This window comes from Camellia sinensis, chromosome 10 (assembly GCF_055761805.1).
Source record: "Camellia sinensis isolate YWXY chromosome 10, ASM5576180v1, whole genome shotgun sequence".
Taxonomy (NCBI): Eukaryota; Viridiplantae; Streptophyta; class Magnoliopsida; order Ericales; family Theaceae; genus Camellia; species Camellia sinensis.
This window is the reverse complement of record NC_138970.1, coordinates 135,261,579-135,277,138: the sequence shown is the minus strand read 5'-3', so window position 1 is coordinate 135,277,138 and position 15,560 is coordinate 135,261,579. Positions and strand designations below refer to the sequence as shown.

General features: G+C 34.9%; 1 protein-coding gene across 1 annotated transcript in view; it reads right to left on the bottom strand.

Moving 5' to 3' along the window:
• The window catches only part of LOC114290644 (putative aquaporin NIP-type), a 35,918-nt gene extending 21,100 nt beyond the window's left edge, over positions 1–14,818 (bottom strand). Inside the window, exons 1-3 of the mRNA XM_082890439.1 lie at positions 14,699–14,818; positions 12,576–12,797; positions 5,308–5,505 (exon numbers count right to left, since the gene is read on the bottom strand). Coding sequence (XP_082746565.1) covers positions 5,308–5,505; positions 12,576–12,797; positions 14,699–14,818 — 540 coding nt within the window. The remainder of the gene's footprint in view (positions 1–5,307; positions 5,506–12,575; positions 12,798–14,698) is intronic.
• Between the last annotated feature and the right edge of the window lie 742 nt (positions 14,819–15,560).

The window sequence follows — 15,560 nt, the reverse complement described above, 5'->3', positions numbered from 1 at the left end:
CCGCATAAGTGATCAAATTTCTCTATGGACTAGTAGCATTTGTGTCTTATACATTACTAGAGGAATTGACCTATATTAGCATATCATGGGTGATGTTGAGTCTCTTAACCACCTACCATATTTTTGCATCTCCACGGCTTTCCCCTCAATTCTTTGTAGTCAAGGCATAAGGAAAAGGCTACCTCAAAGGCACTAACCAAGCCTTCCTTATTTTTCTCCAAGCTTCTCTTGTTTGGTTGCCATACTCTTGAGCGTGAAAGCCGCCAATGAATGCGCAAAAGAAAGAAAGAAAAGTCAAATAAAAAAATAAATAATAAATAAAAATTGACTCTTTGATTAAGGGGAAGCCTCCGCCTTTACTCAACAAATACCCCTTGTCTCCTAGTGGTTTGACTTTCCTCAATCGTGTGTAGATTCTCTTGCCTAAGGTCTAGTCATCCGATCACTACTAAGATTAACTTTAGCAATTGTGCCACTCAAGGATTGCACACACACACACACACAATATGCGAGCTCTCATGTTTGCCAATGAGATGTGCATTCATATGCTACCTATGTTCATTGATATATGCTTACCTGACTTGCTCATGATATTATGTTCATATTGTGTAGTTTGTAAGATTGTGAGCTTCATGATATATGGATTATCTCATCTTAGTGTCCCATCATTGCCATTGTACTAATCCATCCTTGTTTCAGGTGATACTTGGTTGTATGAGTGATTTTGAATGCTCAACAAGTTGAATTTTAGACTCTTGCATACCTTCTAGAATTTTGTACACCGCTCGAGCGAAGGTTCTTGCGCTCAAGCGATAAATACCTCAATTCAGTATTTTTGCAGGTGGCACAAACTACTGAGAGCATGTTTTTTAGGCTCGAGCAATGGAGTCTTAGCTTGAGCGTTGAACCTGCGTTTTAATGTCTTCGGTTGGGTGACAAAATGGTCGCTCAAGCAGTCTGCACAAGTTTAAATAGTTGAACCCGTCCTTTTCAATCCATTTCCCCCCAAATCCTTTAGAGCTCTTCTCTCTCCTAGGGCAAACTCCTGCCATCACTGTGCTCGATCGCTTGCCTCTTGATTTCACTTGATTTAGCCCTTGGATTTGTGATCTTCATTGCTATTTGGTAAGTCCCCTTCCCTTTTATTTTGTTTTTTCCCTTTCCCTTTTCTTTCCACAGTTACTGATTGTTCCATGCCTAGGGTTTCTCATGCTAGTGTTTCCCTATAGTTTTTTTTTTTTTTTTTTTCTTTCTGGTTATTGTTTTGCCATCTAGGTTCATTATTTGTTTTTTTTTTTTTATATTTATTTTCCTAAGGTTTTATAGTGTACTTTGATTAAATTACGTGACTAAGTCACTTTGGATATTGACCTTGCACATCATTAATCATGATTAGTTTATTTCTATTTTCCTATTGGTGGTTGACCCTGGATTTTATTATTCTCTACTGCTTACTAATGGGGCTTTGTCCTTCTTGTTTGAACTTTGGGTGTTGGTTTAATTGTATCATGTATGGGGATGTCTGGTTTGTCTCTTGGTGGGCTATCTTTGGGGGGTTGTTGGTGGTTTTACTTGGGTTGTTGGGGTTTAGTTATGGCCAAATCATCTAAACGTCGAAAGGCTACTACATCTCAACCCTCCTTTAACACTAATAAATTTCAATCTAAAGAAAAAGCTACCTTGTTTTGGGATTGCTACGAGTCTAGAACCGTTCATCTAGAGCAAAATGTCCAACCCTCCACCATCGAGTCCATTCCCATTCGCTCTATCTTTGATGTATTAGGAGGTGACCACATCCTACTCTTCTCAGGCCAACAAAACCTAAGTTAGGTCCGGGAATTCTATTGTAACATTCACTCAGTTGATCCAGTCTCTACTTCTTTCAAAACTTGGGTTTGTTCCAAGGAACTCCATGTTGACAGGGAGTTCATTCGGTCTTGCCTTGATATTCCCTCTGTGCATGATTGTCACTTTACATTCCTTGCTTCCCGAAATGCTGACTTTGACATGGTGGCTTCTGAAATTTGTGGCACACCTCAGACTTGGATTGCCGGGGCACTTATTAAGTAAAACGAACTCCTTCCTTGTTTTCGTCTTCTGAACATCATTGTGTGTGCCAACATTCATGTCACAACCTATAGTTGCAATATCTCACAAGACCAAGGATATGTGCTCTACTATATAGACCGTCATCTTTCTATTGATTTTCTTGAAATGATTGTTAAAAAGATGATTTCGGTTTTTGAAGGGAAAATATCATTAGGTCTTCTATATAGGTGTCTTCTCAATCGGATTCTCTCGTCTATTTTTGTTCCTACTTCTTTTGATGATGAGTTTGCATGTTCAATCAAAACTATCACTAAAAAGACAGTGTCCCAAAGTCAGGCTCATGTCAAGGGGGCTTCGTCAAAGGTGGGTGGTTATGGTGCAAGTGAGGACCAAATGGATGAAGAAGCTATGCTAGATGTTGCAGTTGCTGGTGAGGGAGAGCCGCAGCATCCTCAGGCTCGTACTATTTGGGGATAGCTTCGCTAGGTAGAGTAGGCCCTGTTTGCACATTTTAATCGCTTGGACGCTCGGATGGTTGTATATGATGCACATCTCACTGACTTAGAGACATCCACCTATGCTCATCTCACTGCTTTGGAGGCTTCTTTTGGTTGCATAGAGCATGTTGTGGACCAGTCATCTCTCCAGCTTGCATAGATACTTTACATACTTCAGATATAGCAGCAGCCTCCTCCATCTCTACTGTATCCATGATGGTTTACTGTTTATCCTTGTTTCTCTATTTTGGACAGTTCTTATTTTTTACTTGATGGACATATATTTTTTATTATTTTTTTCTCCTAGTATGTTGGTAATTCTTATTTCTGGCCACATGACTGTATCATTTGTCTCTCCCAGACAAAAAGGGAGAGTATTTTGGATTTTATTTTGATTTTTGGATGGTCTGGTCGGGATTATATTGTTTTTGGATTTTGGATGGTTGGGATTATATTACTTTTGGATTTTGGATTATATTGCTTTTGGTTTTTGGATGGTCTACTTGTTTTATTTATCACTGCCAATCATGCTAATTGTTCTTTTATATATGTCTAGTGTTCGTATGAAATTGTTTTCTTTGCAGATGGTTTACTCACTATGGTTAAAAGGTGATGTGCAGAATGGTTGAGGTTTTTTTTTTTTTTTCCTATCTAGTGCGTGAGTTTGTTAGGATTTAAATGTTTGACGTGTTTTGTCAGGGAATTGACAAAAGGGGAAATTGTTAGGTCCCTTATGTTGTCAATTTCACGAACAAACACTTTTTCCAATTGTAATCTGTGTTTTGCTTTATCATGGACCGCTTGAGCGATGGAGTGGTTGCTTGAGCAAAGAATCCCAGCTCCCAGAAGTTTAACATGTCTGCAAAAATACCGGGACGGTTCAATGTTCGCTCGAGCGAAGTTGTTGGTGGCTCGAGCAAAGTCGTTGATGGATTTCATGTGTATGTGACACACGGCTTGAGCGACCATTCCATGGCTTGAGCGGCCTTCACGACCCTATTCTCTATAAAGCTGTGCAGAAGTCAAATTTTAGTGTTACATCTTTCAGATCATATTCTTGAGGGTTAGGGTTTCTCTCTAGAGTTTCTTTGCTTGTTTCCGTTGATGTCTTGGTGAGTTTATCTAATGATCTAAATTGTTTACAACAAAGGATTGTTTGATCATTCATATCAAAGAGTTCTTGTTCGATGGATTTCGAAGATTCGAGCGTGAAGGCTTTGAAGGAGTTTGAAGCAGCTCGTTGGGTGTTGTGGGTTCAACATCAGACTAATCAATTCCGAGATGAAGGCGTTGGTGAAAGAGGCACAAGTTATTGAAGACAATTTTACAAAGTGTTAGGTAAATTGTTTGATAATCTTGTATATTTTCATTCTTCATAGTGGATTGATTAGTGGCGTTTCGCTCGTGATTTTTTATCACAATTAGAAGTGCTTCAACTGTGATTTTTTTCACGTAAAAATTGTTATGTCAATTTATAGATTGCGGAACAACAATCTAAATCACTTTCGTACGTGTTAGATGATTTAGATTGTTAGTTTTGATTGTTTGGGGATTGTTGCAATTAAATCTATTTCGAATCACGAATCACATAAGTTTTTCAGCCCACATTTAATATTAGAAATTGAGATTGTCGTTTTGAAATGGGAATTGGAAAGTGAGATTAATCTCATGTATATTATATCGCATCATGATCATGTGCATGGATGAGTTCATATTACTAGAGTAGAAGTATTCTCTACTAAACATTATGATCATCCCTTATTGTTTATCCTTTTTCAAGTGATGATGGTGTACCATGGCTATGAGTCGACGTAGAATGTGAGAGTGAGCTATTGAGCTTTTGTATTTGTTGGCCCAGGACCTTTATATTTTGTTAGCAAAGAACTATTATATGTAAGGGTTGAACCCTCTATATGTTGTAAGTCCACGGGGAAATTTCTTTTGTAATAGATATGGATTTATTTTTTATTTGTATTGATACCACGTAAATAATAAATATAAGATATATGTAATTAAGGATTATATTATCATTGATTGAATGAAATACATACACGGAGAACTGATTTACAGTTTATACCTTTTATTTATGTCATATATCTGTGTTATTCTCGTGGATTCGGATTTTGTAAATCTCAAGTGTGACATGGCCTCTCTGTTGATCATCATCTTCAGCCGATGGAAGAAATCATGTTCAACAACCTCTCTATTTAGTCTGGTCCTCCCACGATGGAAGAAGTCAACTTCAGACCTCTCTATTCCCTTACTCGTCTGATGACGAGACAGTAAACTGGCTCTTAAGCCTTGTTTGGCATCTACTGTATAATTCATTTTTTTATCTTTTTATCTTTTTTCTATCACTATGAGCATCGTACTCGCCTTTGTCGTAGTAAATTATCTCAACCTTCGTAGGTTCACTGTTTGAATTTTGCCATTTCAGGAGGCTTTTTTCAAATCCCTCGTGCCTATGCGGTCCACACGTGGCTACTCCACCCTTGCCTATATAATAGATCTTCTCCATTATACGAAGGAACATATCGAATAAATATTTCTCTTGTTTTCTTATTTTTTTGTAATCCTAGTGGTTATTGATCAAATGAATTTAAATAGCAATTGCAAAAGTTTTTGTGCACTCATTCTCTTATTTTTATTTCATTTTATTAGTTGAGGGAAAAGAAAAGCAAAGGAAAATTAGGGTAATTGAATTGCAATGACACCTCAATGACCCAAAAAAATTGATCCGTTAAAAAAAATTAATACTTACTGATCTGTTATCTGTGGCAACACCAGATATGACAAACATCAACATGAAGGAGGTGATGAACTCCATCATAAGTGATTGACCTTTGGTTCCGACTGGCACTGTTCCAAAATATGCATCCTCATCTACATCGAACATAAGATATAGCGTGCCGCTAGCAAGAATTGATCCTAGCATCTGCCCAAGAATATACAGAGGCACCTGCATGTATAGTTAAGGTAATATTTTTCTTTCCATGCTAAATTTATACTTTTTTGGATAGTTTTCTATCAATGTGTTTGACAAACTAATTGTTTGGATCAATTCTATTGTGACAAAGGTGGGTCTAATCACCACAAATTTATTACAATAGTAATGAAAATTTTGTTTTTACAAATCCATTTTTCTATGGAAAATCGGGCTTTCGTCATAATAAAGATAGTAAAACAAACTTATTGTAACAAGCTGGTAACAAAATTTTTCTCACAATAGCATTATTGTGATAAAATGTGGATTTTTTTTTTTTTTCCCCTTTTCTAAGGAGAGTTTTCATCACATCAATTTTTCTATGTTGTGTGGAAATAATGCTTTGCTTCAGAAATAGTCCTAATCACAACAAAATATTTTGTCACTATTGTTGCACCTCTTCCATTGAAATTAATTTGTTCAGCAATATAAGTTTTACGGTTACCATGACAAATTTTTCCACAATAAACTTATGAGCTATGTTACATGAATTAAAGTATGAGTATTGAGGGCAAGTGTGTGTTCAAGTCTAACCTTTATAAACCTTGAATTTAAGACATTAAGATCTGTATCTAAAAGTTAGATATCGGTATAGGGACACATCATGTACAAATGTGAGTTTTTTCTTCAAATATCATAAAAACAAAACAAAATAAAATATTTTTAAAAAATATATATATATAGGATTCAAGTGTCTAAATTGAGTACGGATATCAGACAGATATCACACAACATGTTTGATAATCTAATTTAACACTTAAAACTGAATGTATTAAGTAAAAATCAATTAAGCATATTTGATAACTACTACGGTTGTTCACAAACCTGTAAGATCCAAATAAACCAACCGGACTGACTCGAGCTGATGAGTCACGGTCAATTTCAAATGTCATACGGTCTTCCTAGGAAAAATATTCGCGTCCGGATCCTCTAGAGTGATCCTCTGAAGTGATCCTCTAGAGTGGTCCCTTAGGGTGCAACACGTGTCCCATTAATGCATCCAATGGCTGAGATGATCCTTCACCAAAACGGCGTCGTTTTGGTGAGCCAGACCAAAAAAAAAAAAAATTGCAGAGCTGCAGATCGAGTCGAAAGGGAGGAAGAAGAAGAAGAAAATGGATTTGAAAGGAGGAGGAAGAAGAAAATGTAAGAAAACTGGAAGAAGAAAATGGATTTGAGGAAGAAAGAAAAGTTTTTTGCTGTGTTGGGTTAATGGGTTTGGTTTGGTCGCTCAAGAAGTTCATCACCATGGATGAACTTCCATTTTCTTCTGTGAGCCAGACCAAAAAAAAAAAAAAAATTGCAAAGTTGCAGATCGAGTCGAGAGGGAGGAGGAGGAAGAAGAAAATCTATTTTTCTTTCTTCCTCAAATCTATTTTCTTTCAATTTCTCTCAATTCCATTTTCTTCCAATTTCTCTTAAATAAACAAAACCCAAAAAATAAAAATAAAAATAAAAATGAAACCCTAATTGGCAAAATAAGTGTTGCAAATTTGTAATTTGTATAGATTCTTTGCAGCAGCACTAAAGGCGTCTCTGTGGCTAATATCTAGATTTCTTGCTTTAATGCATTGAATTTCATCCCTGTAGATTGATACAACTTTGATTCAGTAGAGAGAGAGAGAGAGAGAGTGTGTGTGTGTGTGTGTTTTATTGAAGGTAGTGCTTGATGATTACTCACTTGATGAAGCGATTGTACGCAGAGGGAACTCTCTACCTCTTCTCCGAAATAGATTTAGACCATTTGCGTCTTCCTCAAATCTATTTTCTTTCAATTTCTCTGAAATCCATTTTCTTCTTCCAGTTTTCTTACATTTTATTCTTCCTCCTCCTTTCAAATCCATTTTCTTTTTCTTCCTCCTCCCTCTCGACTCGATCTGCAGCTCTGCAATTTTTTTTTTTTTTGGTCTGGCTCACCAAAACGACGCCGTTTTGGTGAGGGATCATCTCAGCTGTTGGATGCATTAATGGGACACGTGTTGCACCCTAAGGGACCACTCTAGAGGATCACTCTAGAGGATCCGGACGCAAAATATTCACTACACCCGAACCATTCGAATTTATAACGTGAAGTATACGTGGTAGTTCAAAATTGGTAGTCAAAAATACATTTTATCTTCTCAAACTTATCCTCTTCTCTATTTAAGCCCTCCATGTACACTTGGCAGCATATGATAGGGTGTTAAAAGATTACACCTTACTTCTCATAGTCCCAATAAGTCATTATGACTCTTATATGGTCTCTCTCTCTCTCTCATATGTCTCTTTGCATTCTTATTAAATAAGGATGTTATGGCTTCTGTGCCCTCTCTCTCTTAGATAAATGGGACGTCTTCCTGATCTCTTGCACCAATTGTGACTCGTTCTCAACATTGATCATCTTCTATGGTGGTTCCTTGATCTTCTCTCGCTAGTGGCCCTCATCTCCTCACTCTTCATTTTTGATCTCTCTCTCTCTCTCTCTCTCTCTCTCTCTCTCCCTAAAACCATTCTTTTCCTCATCCCACTCAAATTTGTTTAATGGAGGTGTGTTCTTGAAGAGGAGATCTGTTATAGTTTCAACCGAAACTCGACCGCTAAATCTCTGGCCTGAAGTGGCTAATTTCAAGCAGTTAGTCGGACAGAATCGGATGATGGATTCTCCAATCCAAAGTGGTCGGTTTGAGTGGCGGATGTATATGAAATCCAAACCAGTCCAACACATGAACTATCCTAATAACCACAATTAATATCATTTAAAAATTTAAATAATTCTTAAAATGTAAGTTAAAAATTAAAAAATAAAAATTAAGCAATAGGAAACTTGCTTAATGTTAACTAAATTTATAAATGCCCACAAATGTTGAATTGGATATTTATCGCCCCCACCACTACTGTTACCCCCACTACACCACTACTATAGCTACCACCATGACCACCCTTCTCAAACACCACCACCACTACCACCACTTTCATTGCCATTGTGAGATCCTTAACTTTTGTAAATCCTGCTAAGGTCCTTATTTTTGCATTGTTATAATAAAACTCTTAGTTCCTTGTTTACTCATAAATTTAACCCTAGAACTAAAACGCATCGTAGACGAACTTGTACAAACCCTAATTGATCCAAGTAGCTTAGTAATCATTTCTAAAAATCTAATATTAATTATTCAAATCTCTATAGATTAATCACTCTAAATCCTACTTTCTGATTTTTACTGTTTTTGTTCGATTATTCACCTATCAATTCAAAGCAACGTAACACAAATTGAATTATTTTTCCTATCACTATTTTAATTAATTATATACTTCAAATAGGTATTTTAATTTATAAATTCATACCATGCCCTCACACTTTATTAAAATTGCACATTTTCCTCAAATTCTTTACTTTATATATATATTAAAGTACACCTCATTATAATAATATTTTTCATAAATATCTAAACTATTTTAAGATGAATTTGTACACAAAATAAATTGAAAAAATCCCTCAAAATCCCTATCAAATGGCCAGCCACCTATATATGCATATATATATATATATATATAGTGTACTTTTGAAGGCAAATAAGTTTGAAATAAGGAGGAATATTTGACTTTGAGCAAAATTCATGGAACCTTGTTGTGTACTTGGCATCAATCTAGTTCTATCTTGACTAATATATAACTAAATCATGTTTAGAACATAATTGGGCATCCTAATCAACCTCCATTCCATTACCATTCGACTAAATCCAAACATATTCCATTCTATTCCAACAAAGGACATTTTAGACAATTTAACACAATTTTTTTTTATAAATAGACCACTTCCCTTAACATTTTTACTCACTCAAACACAAAACACATGCACATTTCGACTGGGGAGGGGAAAGAAGGAAGAAGGTGTGAGCTTGTGTGAGAAAGGAAGAAAAATATAGCACACTTGAACAACCTCATTCCTAGGCAAACAAATAAGCCGGAACACAGTCCATTCTTTTATTTTCTCTTTCAAATATATGATATTAGAGGCTTAGAGCATCTCCAACGGTAATAGGCATTTTTCATATCTAAACATTACTATAAAGTATATATTTTATTTTGCCTATCAACTATTTCATATTTTTACTCCAACCATGCTCTTTATTTTAGCTATTCATCTAAATATTATTAATTTTATAAAATGCCACATCAGCAACAAAGATGGTGGGAAATGATCCCAATGATTAAATACATTTTGCCTAGCCTTGAAGGCTAGCTACATGTAGCTAGTGAATGTGAGTTGAGCTAAAATGTCTAATCATATGCCTAGTGCATTGGAGTTGAAAAAAATGAGTTATATTAGGCATTTTGACTAACAAACATTATATACCTAGTGGGTTGGAGATGCTCTTAGAGCATTAGTTTAATATGTGTATGCATGGTGTTCTTGTATTTGAATCAGAGAAGTTGAACCTTGATTGCCACCTTGCATGTATTCTCTCTCAAATGAAGCAAACCCACAACTTTCAATCTAAATCTTACATTATTTTAAAGACACACATTCAAACTAAAAATCTGAGTTATTAAAATAGTGTTTAGCATATTTTCATTATAAGAGAAGTGGAAAATTATCCATGGTTGCTCCATTTTTTCTACTACTCTTTCTATTTTAAGTTTTCACATATGACCAATATTTTCAGTCCACTTTCAAAAATTCTAGAAAAATGTATAAAAACCCCCTTGTCCTCATTCTTACATCAAAACCTTTCTTATAGTATTAGCTTTCAATAAAAAAAAAATGGTTTTATTGAAAGAGAGTGAGTGGTTTCAGAGAAAATTCAATTTTTATAATAGTTGATGAATCTGGATAGCGTTGGAGTATTTCTTATATAATTAAAAATCTAGGAAAGTTATCACGCTTCCAAAGAATGATCTGGAAACTAGATAAAATTCTCTACGAATCCTAGGAAGGTCGAGTTCAGGAGAGAGCGAGAGAGAGAGAGAGATAGAGAAAGAGAGAGAGAGAAATTGAAAATACCTCTTTCATTGTGATCTTTAAAGTAAACAGAATCTAAAAATTTATTTTTGTTGATGATTTCTTGTTCTTAATTTCTTGGATATGTTTCTTATCACTTGTTTGAGCTTTAATACGGTAATTACATATTGCGGCTATATTTCCTTACAATAGAGCTTGATGATGCTCATACTTGTGTAGAATTAATTGTCTTAATAACTTGTATATAATTTTTTGTCTCAATAGCTTGTGCTAACCTAAACTTAAAACATGTAACTCAATTGGAAACTTAATTAGGGTAGTAAATGGTTTTCAATCACTTGAGTAATTTAATGAGATAATACTTATGACAACTTCAAGAATTGGTTGACAGGATGTGTTTCCTATTGAAAGTAAAGTCTTGCGCAAGTGGCTATTTTTGAACCCTTGAAAGGATCAATTGTATTCGGACCCTAGGTTGTTTTGGTATAATAAGGTTGGAGGAGGTTATAGACAAGGCCCTCGTTTTTACCGTCTCTTTTAAGATCCTTTTTTGGTGTCACATGGTATGTAACCATTGTAGGCATCCGGGATAAGGTCTACAAAACAGCAAAAGAGGAGACACACCGAATAATTCGAGTCAAATTCTTGTGGTTAGGAGGATGAAATCTCTTTGGGGAATTTCTAGTTTACTAACACCTAATTTTATGATCCCTTTGTTTATTGACTTGAATATCATGCTTCATTTTGTAATTGCGATTGTGTATTGGACTAGAAAAAAGAGACGGGGTGTCTGTGCGTTTACTAGTCCGCGTTTTGTGCTAGGTATTGAAGACTATTAGTTGGTCAAAGGCAAAACTAAAGCATTTGAGAACATATGGCTACCTTAGAAGAATTAGATACTAGCTTTGTTAAGTCCCTTTTGTAACCATATTTGGATTGTAAATGCTAAAACTCTTGATGTAATTAAGACATACCTCTTGTAATTATTATATATCTATATATATCTTTTGTAACCTAACTTTATATTCCGTTAACTCATGTAAACCTTGTGTTAATACCTTGTTAAGATTTGTCAAAGAGGTAACTTTGCTATCGAAGGAGATTGGACTTAGAATTGAAGTTATTTTGACTCTTCAGATCTTTCCTAGGATCTTACTTGGTTATTGACCAAATGACTCATTAGTGACGTTTTCTACACTTATAATCTTAGAAAAGAAAAAGAAAAAAATGTATTTATTTGTTAATATATTCCCTGATATTCTTGATTTTTGGGGTGTCACAGCCATTGTCATCATTTCCATATGCACTACTATCAATTTACTACCACCACCATAGTTGCCATTACCATTACCACCATTTCTCTTCCACTGCTACAACTGCTACTACAACTATTCACCTCCACAACCATCACCACCATTGCCATAACCACTACTATTATTTCACTATTGCAATCACATTTTACCTACTACATTATCCCTTCACCATCACCACACCCACTAAACCTTTACCTCCACCACCATCACCATTGTCGCCACCTCTCCCACCACCATTACCACCTCACCATAACAATATAAAAATTGAAAGATACGCATTGAAAGTAGTAAGTTTTAAATTTCATCTTGTACATATTAGACAACTTGTTTTAGTTTAGTACTTCAATTTAATCAAACATATTTAGCATTAAGTTTTTAATTAGTATTTAATTTTTGATTTCACTTTTTAGTTTTATTAAACATCAACACAACTTATGAGTAATTATATATAAATAAAAAAATCTCATACAAAAATTTTGGATAGAATGATGTAGTTCAATATTTAAAGGAAAGCACTCATAAAAAATTATTTTTATTTATAAAATTGATACTGTCACATCATTCTTATGGTGTATTCTAGATTAAAATTTCGTAGGATGGAATTCACCTAAACTTACTAGGACAGTCTTATTGTAACAAATTGGCTACAAATAAACTTCTTTTGACGAAACTTATTTTAGTTATATCACATGGGTTGAGAAACACTTAACTCTAGCTATACATTATGGTCATCTTTTACACAAAATGAAAGCAAAATTATATCATATATGAGACAAATCAATCTAATAACCTACCTGTTTGTAAGGGAATTGTCTGAAGATTGCAAAAGTGATGGTAACAGCAGGATTCAAATGGGCACCAGAGATGTGGCCAACGGAGTACACCATGACCATGATTATTAGACCCCATACTACACATACCCCTGGGAATGTCACGGAACCATAAATTTTATTTACAACAACTGCGCTGCATCCGGCAAATACCAAGAAATAAGTTCCCATGGCCTCGGCCATAACCTAAAAATCATATAAACAAACACATAATGATTAGCATTGTATTTCTCACTATGTAATCGTTTTTCTTTCTTTTTTTTTTTCAATCAAGAACAAATGTTAAGGGGGGGGGGGGGAAAAGAAAAACAAATAACCAATTGTCCTATGGAAGGTTTTAAATATTGGATGATACATGACATATCAAGTGAAGTGTTTTGAGTTTTGGCTTACATTCCAGTATATTGGTGTGATCAATGCTCAACATGTGTGTAATTAAGAAGATTGGAATGAAAAAAATTCACGCATCAGCACGTTCGTGATATATATTTATTTATAAGCTATTCACAACCCGATTCACCAAAGGTGGCTCAACTTTTGGTGAGGCCTAAAGCAAAATGTCAATAAGATGCCAATTTTTACATTTAATTATTAATTTTTATTTTGTCTTATCTTTTACATTGCAACTCTGCAATGTAAACTTTTTTTTTTCCTTCCATCATTGTAATTAAAAACCAAGTTTATTCATAGCATTTTTATTAGGGGCTTTTGAACAATTATATTTCTTTTTCTTTTTTCTTTTTTCTTTTTTCTTTTTTTTTCTTTCTCCAAATGAATGTTTGGATAAATTTTTTTTTTAGTGGACCTTTGAACAAGAAATGTTTTTTAAGCCTTTACAACCAAGGACCTTTCAACAATGGGAGCTTCTAAATGCTCCCACATAATTTTCTTGGACATTGTATCCTCTCATTTCTTTGTAGCACCACAAACTAATTTCAAATTTTACAAATATTCTTTGAACAACCCATTTAATACCAAAATTACCTACCACCCTCTCCAACCCTAACCTTAACCCTACCTACACCCCTTGCGCTAATCACCCTTCCTCATCACTCTCTTGCTTTGGCCACCACCCTTAGTCCCCCTATCCTTTGACACCACCACCGGCCCCTCCTCACCTTCAACGAAAACCCCAAGCCTATCATTATCCAACCCCTTATCCCTCTTCTAAGCATGACCTAGCGTCCCCCTAATTTTTCTTATTCTTCTCCATCGGACAATTAGTGTCGAACTAGTGACCTAGGTTCGATTTTTCTTTGCCAAATGGAGTACAAATGTGTGCGCTTCTTCTTTGTTGAATGAAACCCTAATTGATCTCTCTATTTATAAAGAAGGGCTAGGTTGGTCATAGCAATGTGGTAATGACATGAGGGATGTTAGTGTAGAAGGTTGGGATTCATTATGGTTGTTGGTTTGTTGGAGGTAATAGGACTTACTGGATGAGGGGATGAGGAAGAACAAGGGTGCGGTGCAAGGGCATATGGAGCTAGAGAGAGGAAAAGAAGGGGTAACAATAGATGATGATAAAGTAGAGGTCAAAAATTTTACTCTTTGGTCTTTGTTGGTAATTGTACTTTAGGGTATAATGATTAAAAAAAAACGAAAGGGTGGCAGGCCAAAGAAGTTTTCAGGTTCATTTAGAAAGCCTTTGGACAATGCATGGTTTTTTATGGCCTTTGGACAAAAATTTGTTTTCTTTTTATTGTATCTTTGGCAAAACTCTTTTTCCATTAAATTTTAGAGTCTTTTTTTTTCTTTTTTCATTTATTGTGGCCAAGTGTTTAGACAAATAACTCAAATTTTGTAGCCTTTTAAAAAAATGATTCTTAAACAGCGGCTTTAATGGCCTTAATGGTGTATCGGTTGTGCAAACTACTATAAAGACTTCTTCTTTTTTTTTTTGTAATTGATGATTCCACAAAAATCACGACCACATCATTTCATTTCTAATACGTATAGCTCCATACTATAAGACCTGACCCATACTGATTCCTCTCTTGACACCATTATTTAAATGTTGCAAGATGGAGGCATTTTGACTCAAACGATAGAGAGAGCCTATGCATAATGTTTCAAATTTTTGTTACCTTTTGCGTGATGAAAACCACCTCAGTTGAAGAACAAAAACTAGGATGTTTATTAGCTGTCGGCGAAGAGCCCTGCTGAACACCAGCCTCTATTTTTGTTATATCGTCGTCTGATGACATTGTCTTAGCTAATGAAGAACCAATTTTTCCTCTCTCTCTCTCTCTCTCCTACAAATTAATTAAAAGAATTGAGTTGGGTTTGAACTCTGATGGATGGAAATTCAAAATGAATTTGGATAAATTGAAGATTGATGGTTTAGTTTTTTTAGTATGGTGGAATGGAGGTTGGAGTTTGTGAGTTTTTTGGATGTCATTTAGACCATTAGCTAAAAAAATAGGCTTCCTTTAAATAGTTACATGCAACAATTGCTTTGAGACCATTAATTAGGTTGGTAACTATTAACTGCCATGAAATCTTCTATCCCAATTATTTGTTTTATTGTTAATCTTTTTTTGTTTTTTTTTAGGTAAATTATATTTTACCCCTTCTATATTTGACCATATTCTCACTTTGATTCTTAAATTATTTAAATTAAAGCATTATTCATAACATAATTAATCCAAAATCCTACCATAACCAATAATAACATTAATCCCATAAGACCTCTTTCCCATTGAACTACACTTTAGACATTACAACTTTCATGTTCTGGTATTAGTTACATCACCACTTTCATAGTTGAAGAAATTAGAGGATACAAATTAAAAATGCCCTAATGGCTTACAAATAAGCTAGGCAAGGCCTTGTTACAACAAAATAGACACGTGGTCCCAAAACACATATGCTCGAAACTTCCACATAATACATCCATGAGCCTTCGTGCTATATCAAAACAAAAGAATCCATGAAAGTATGAATTCC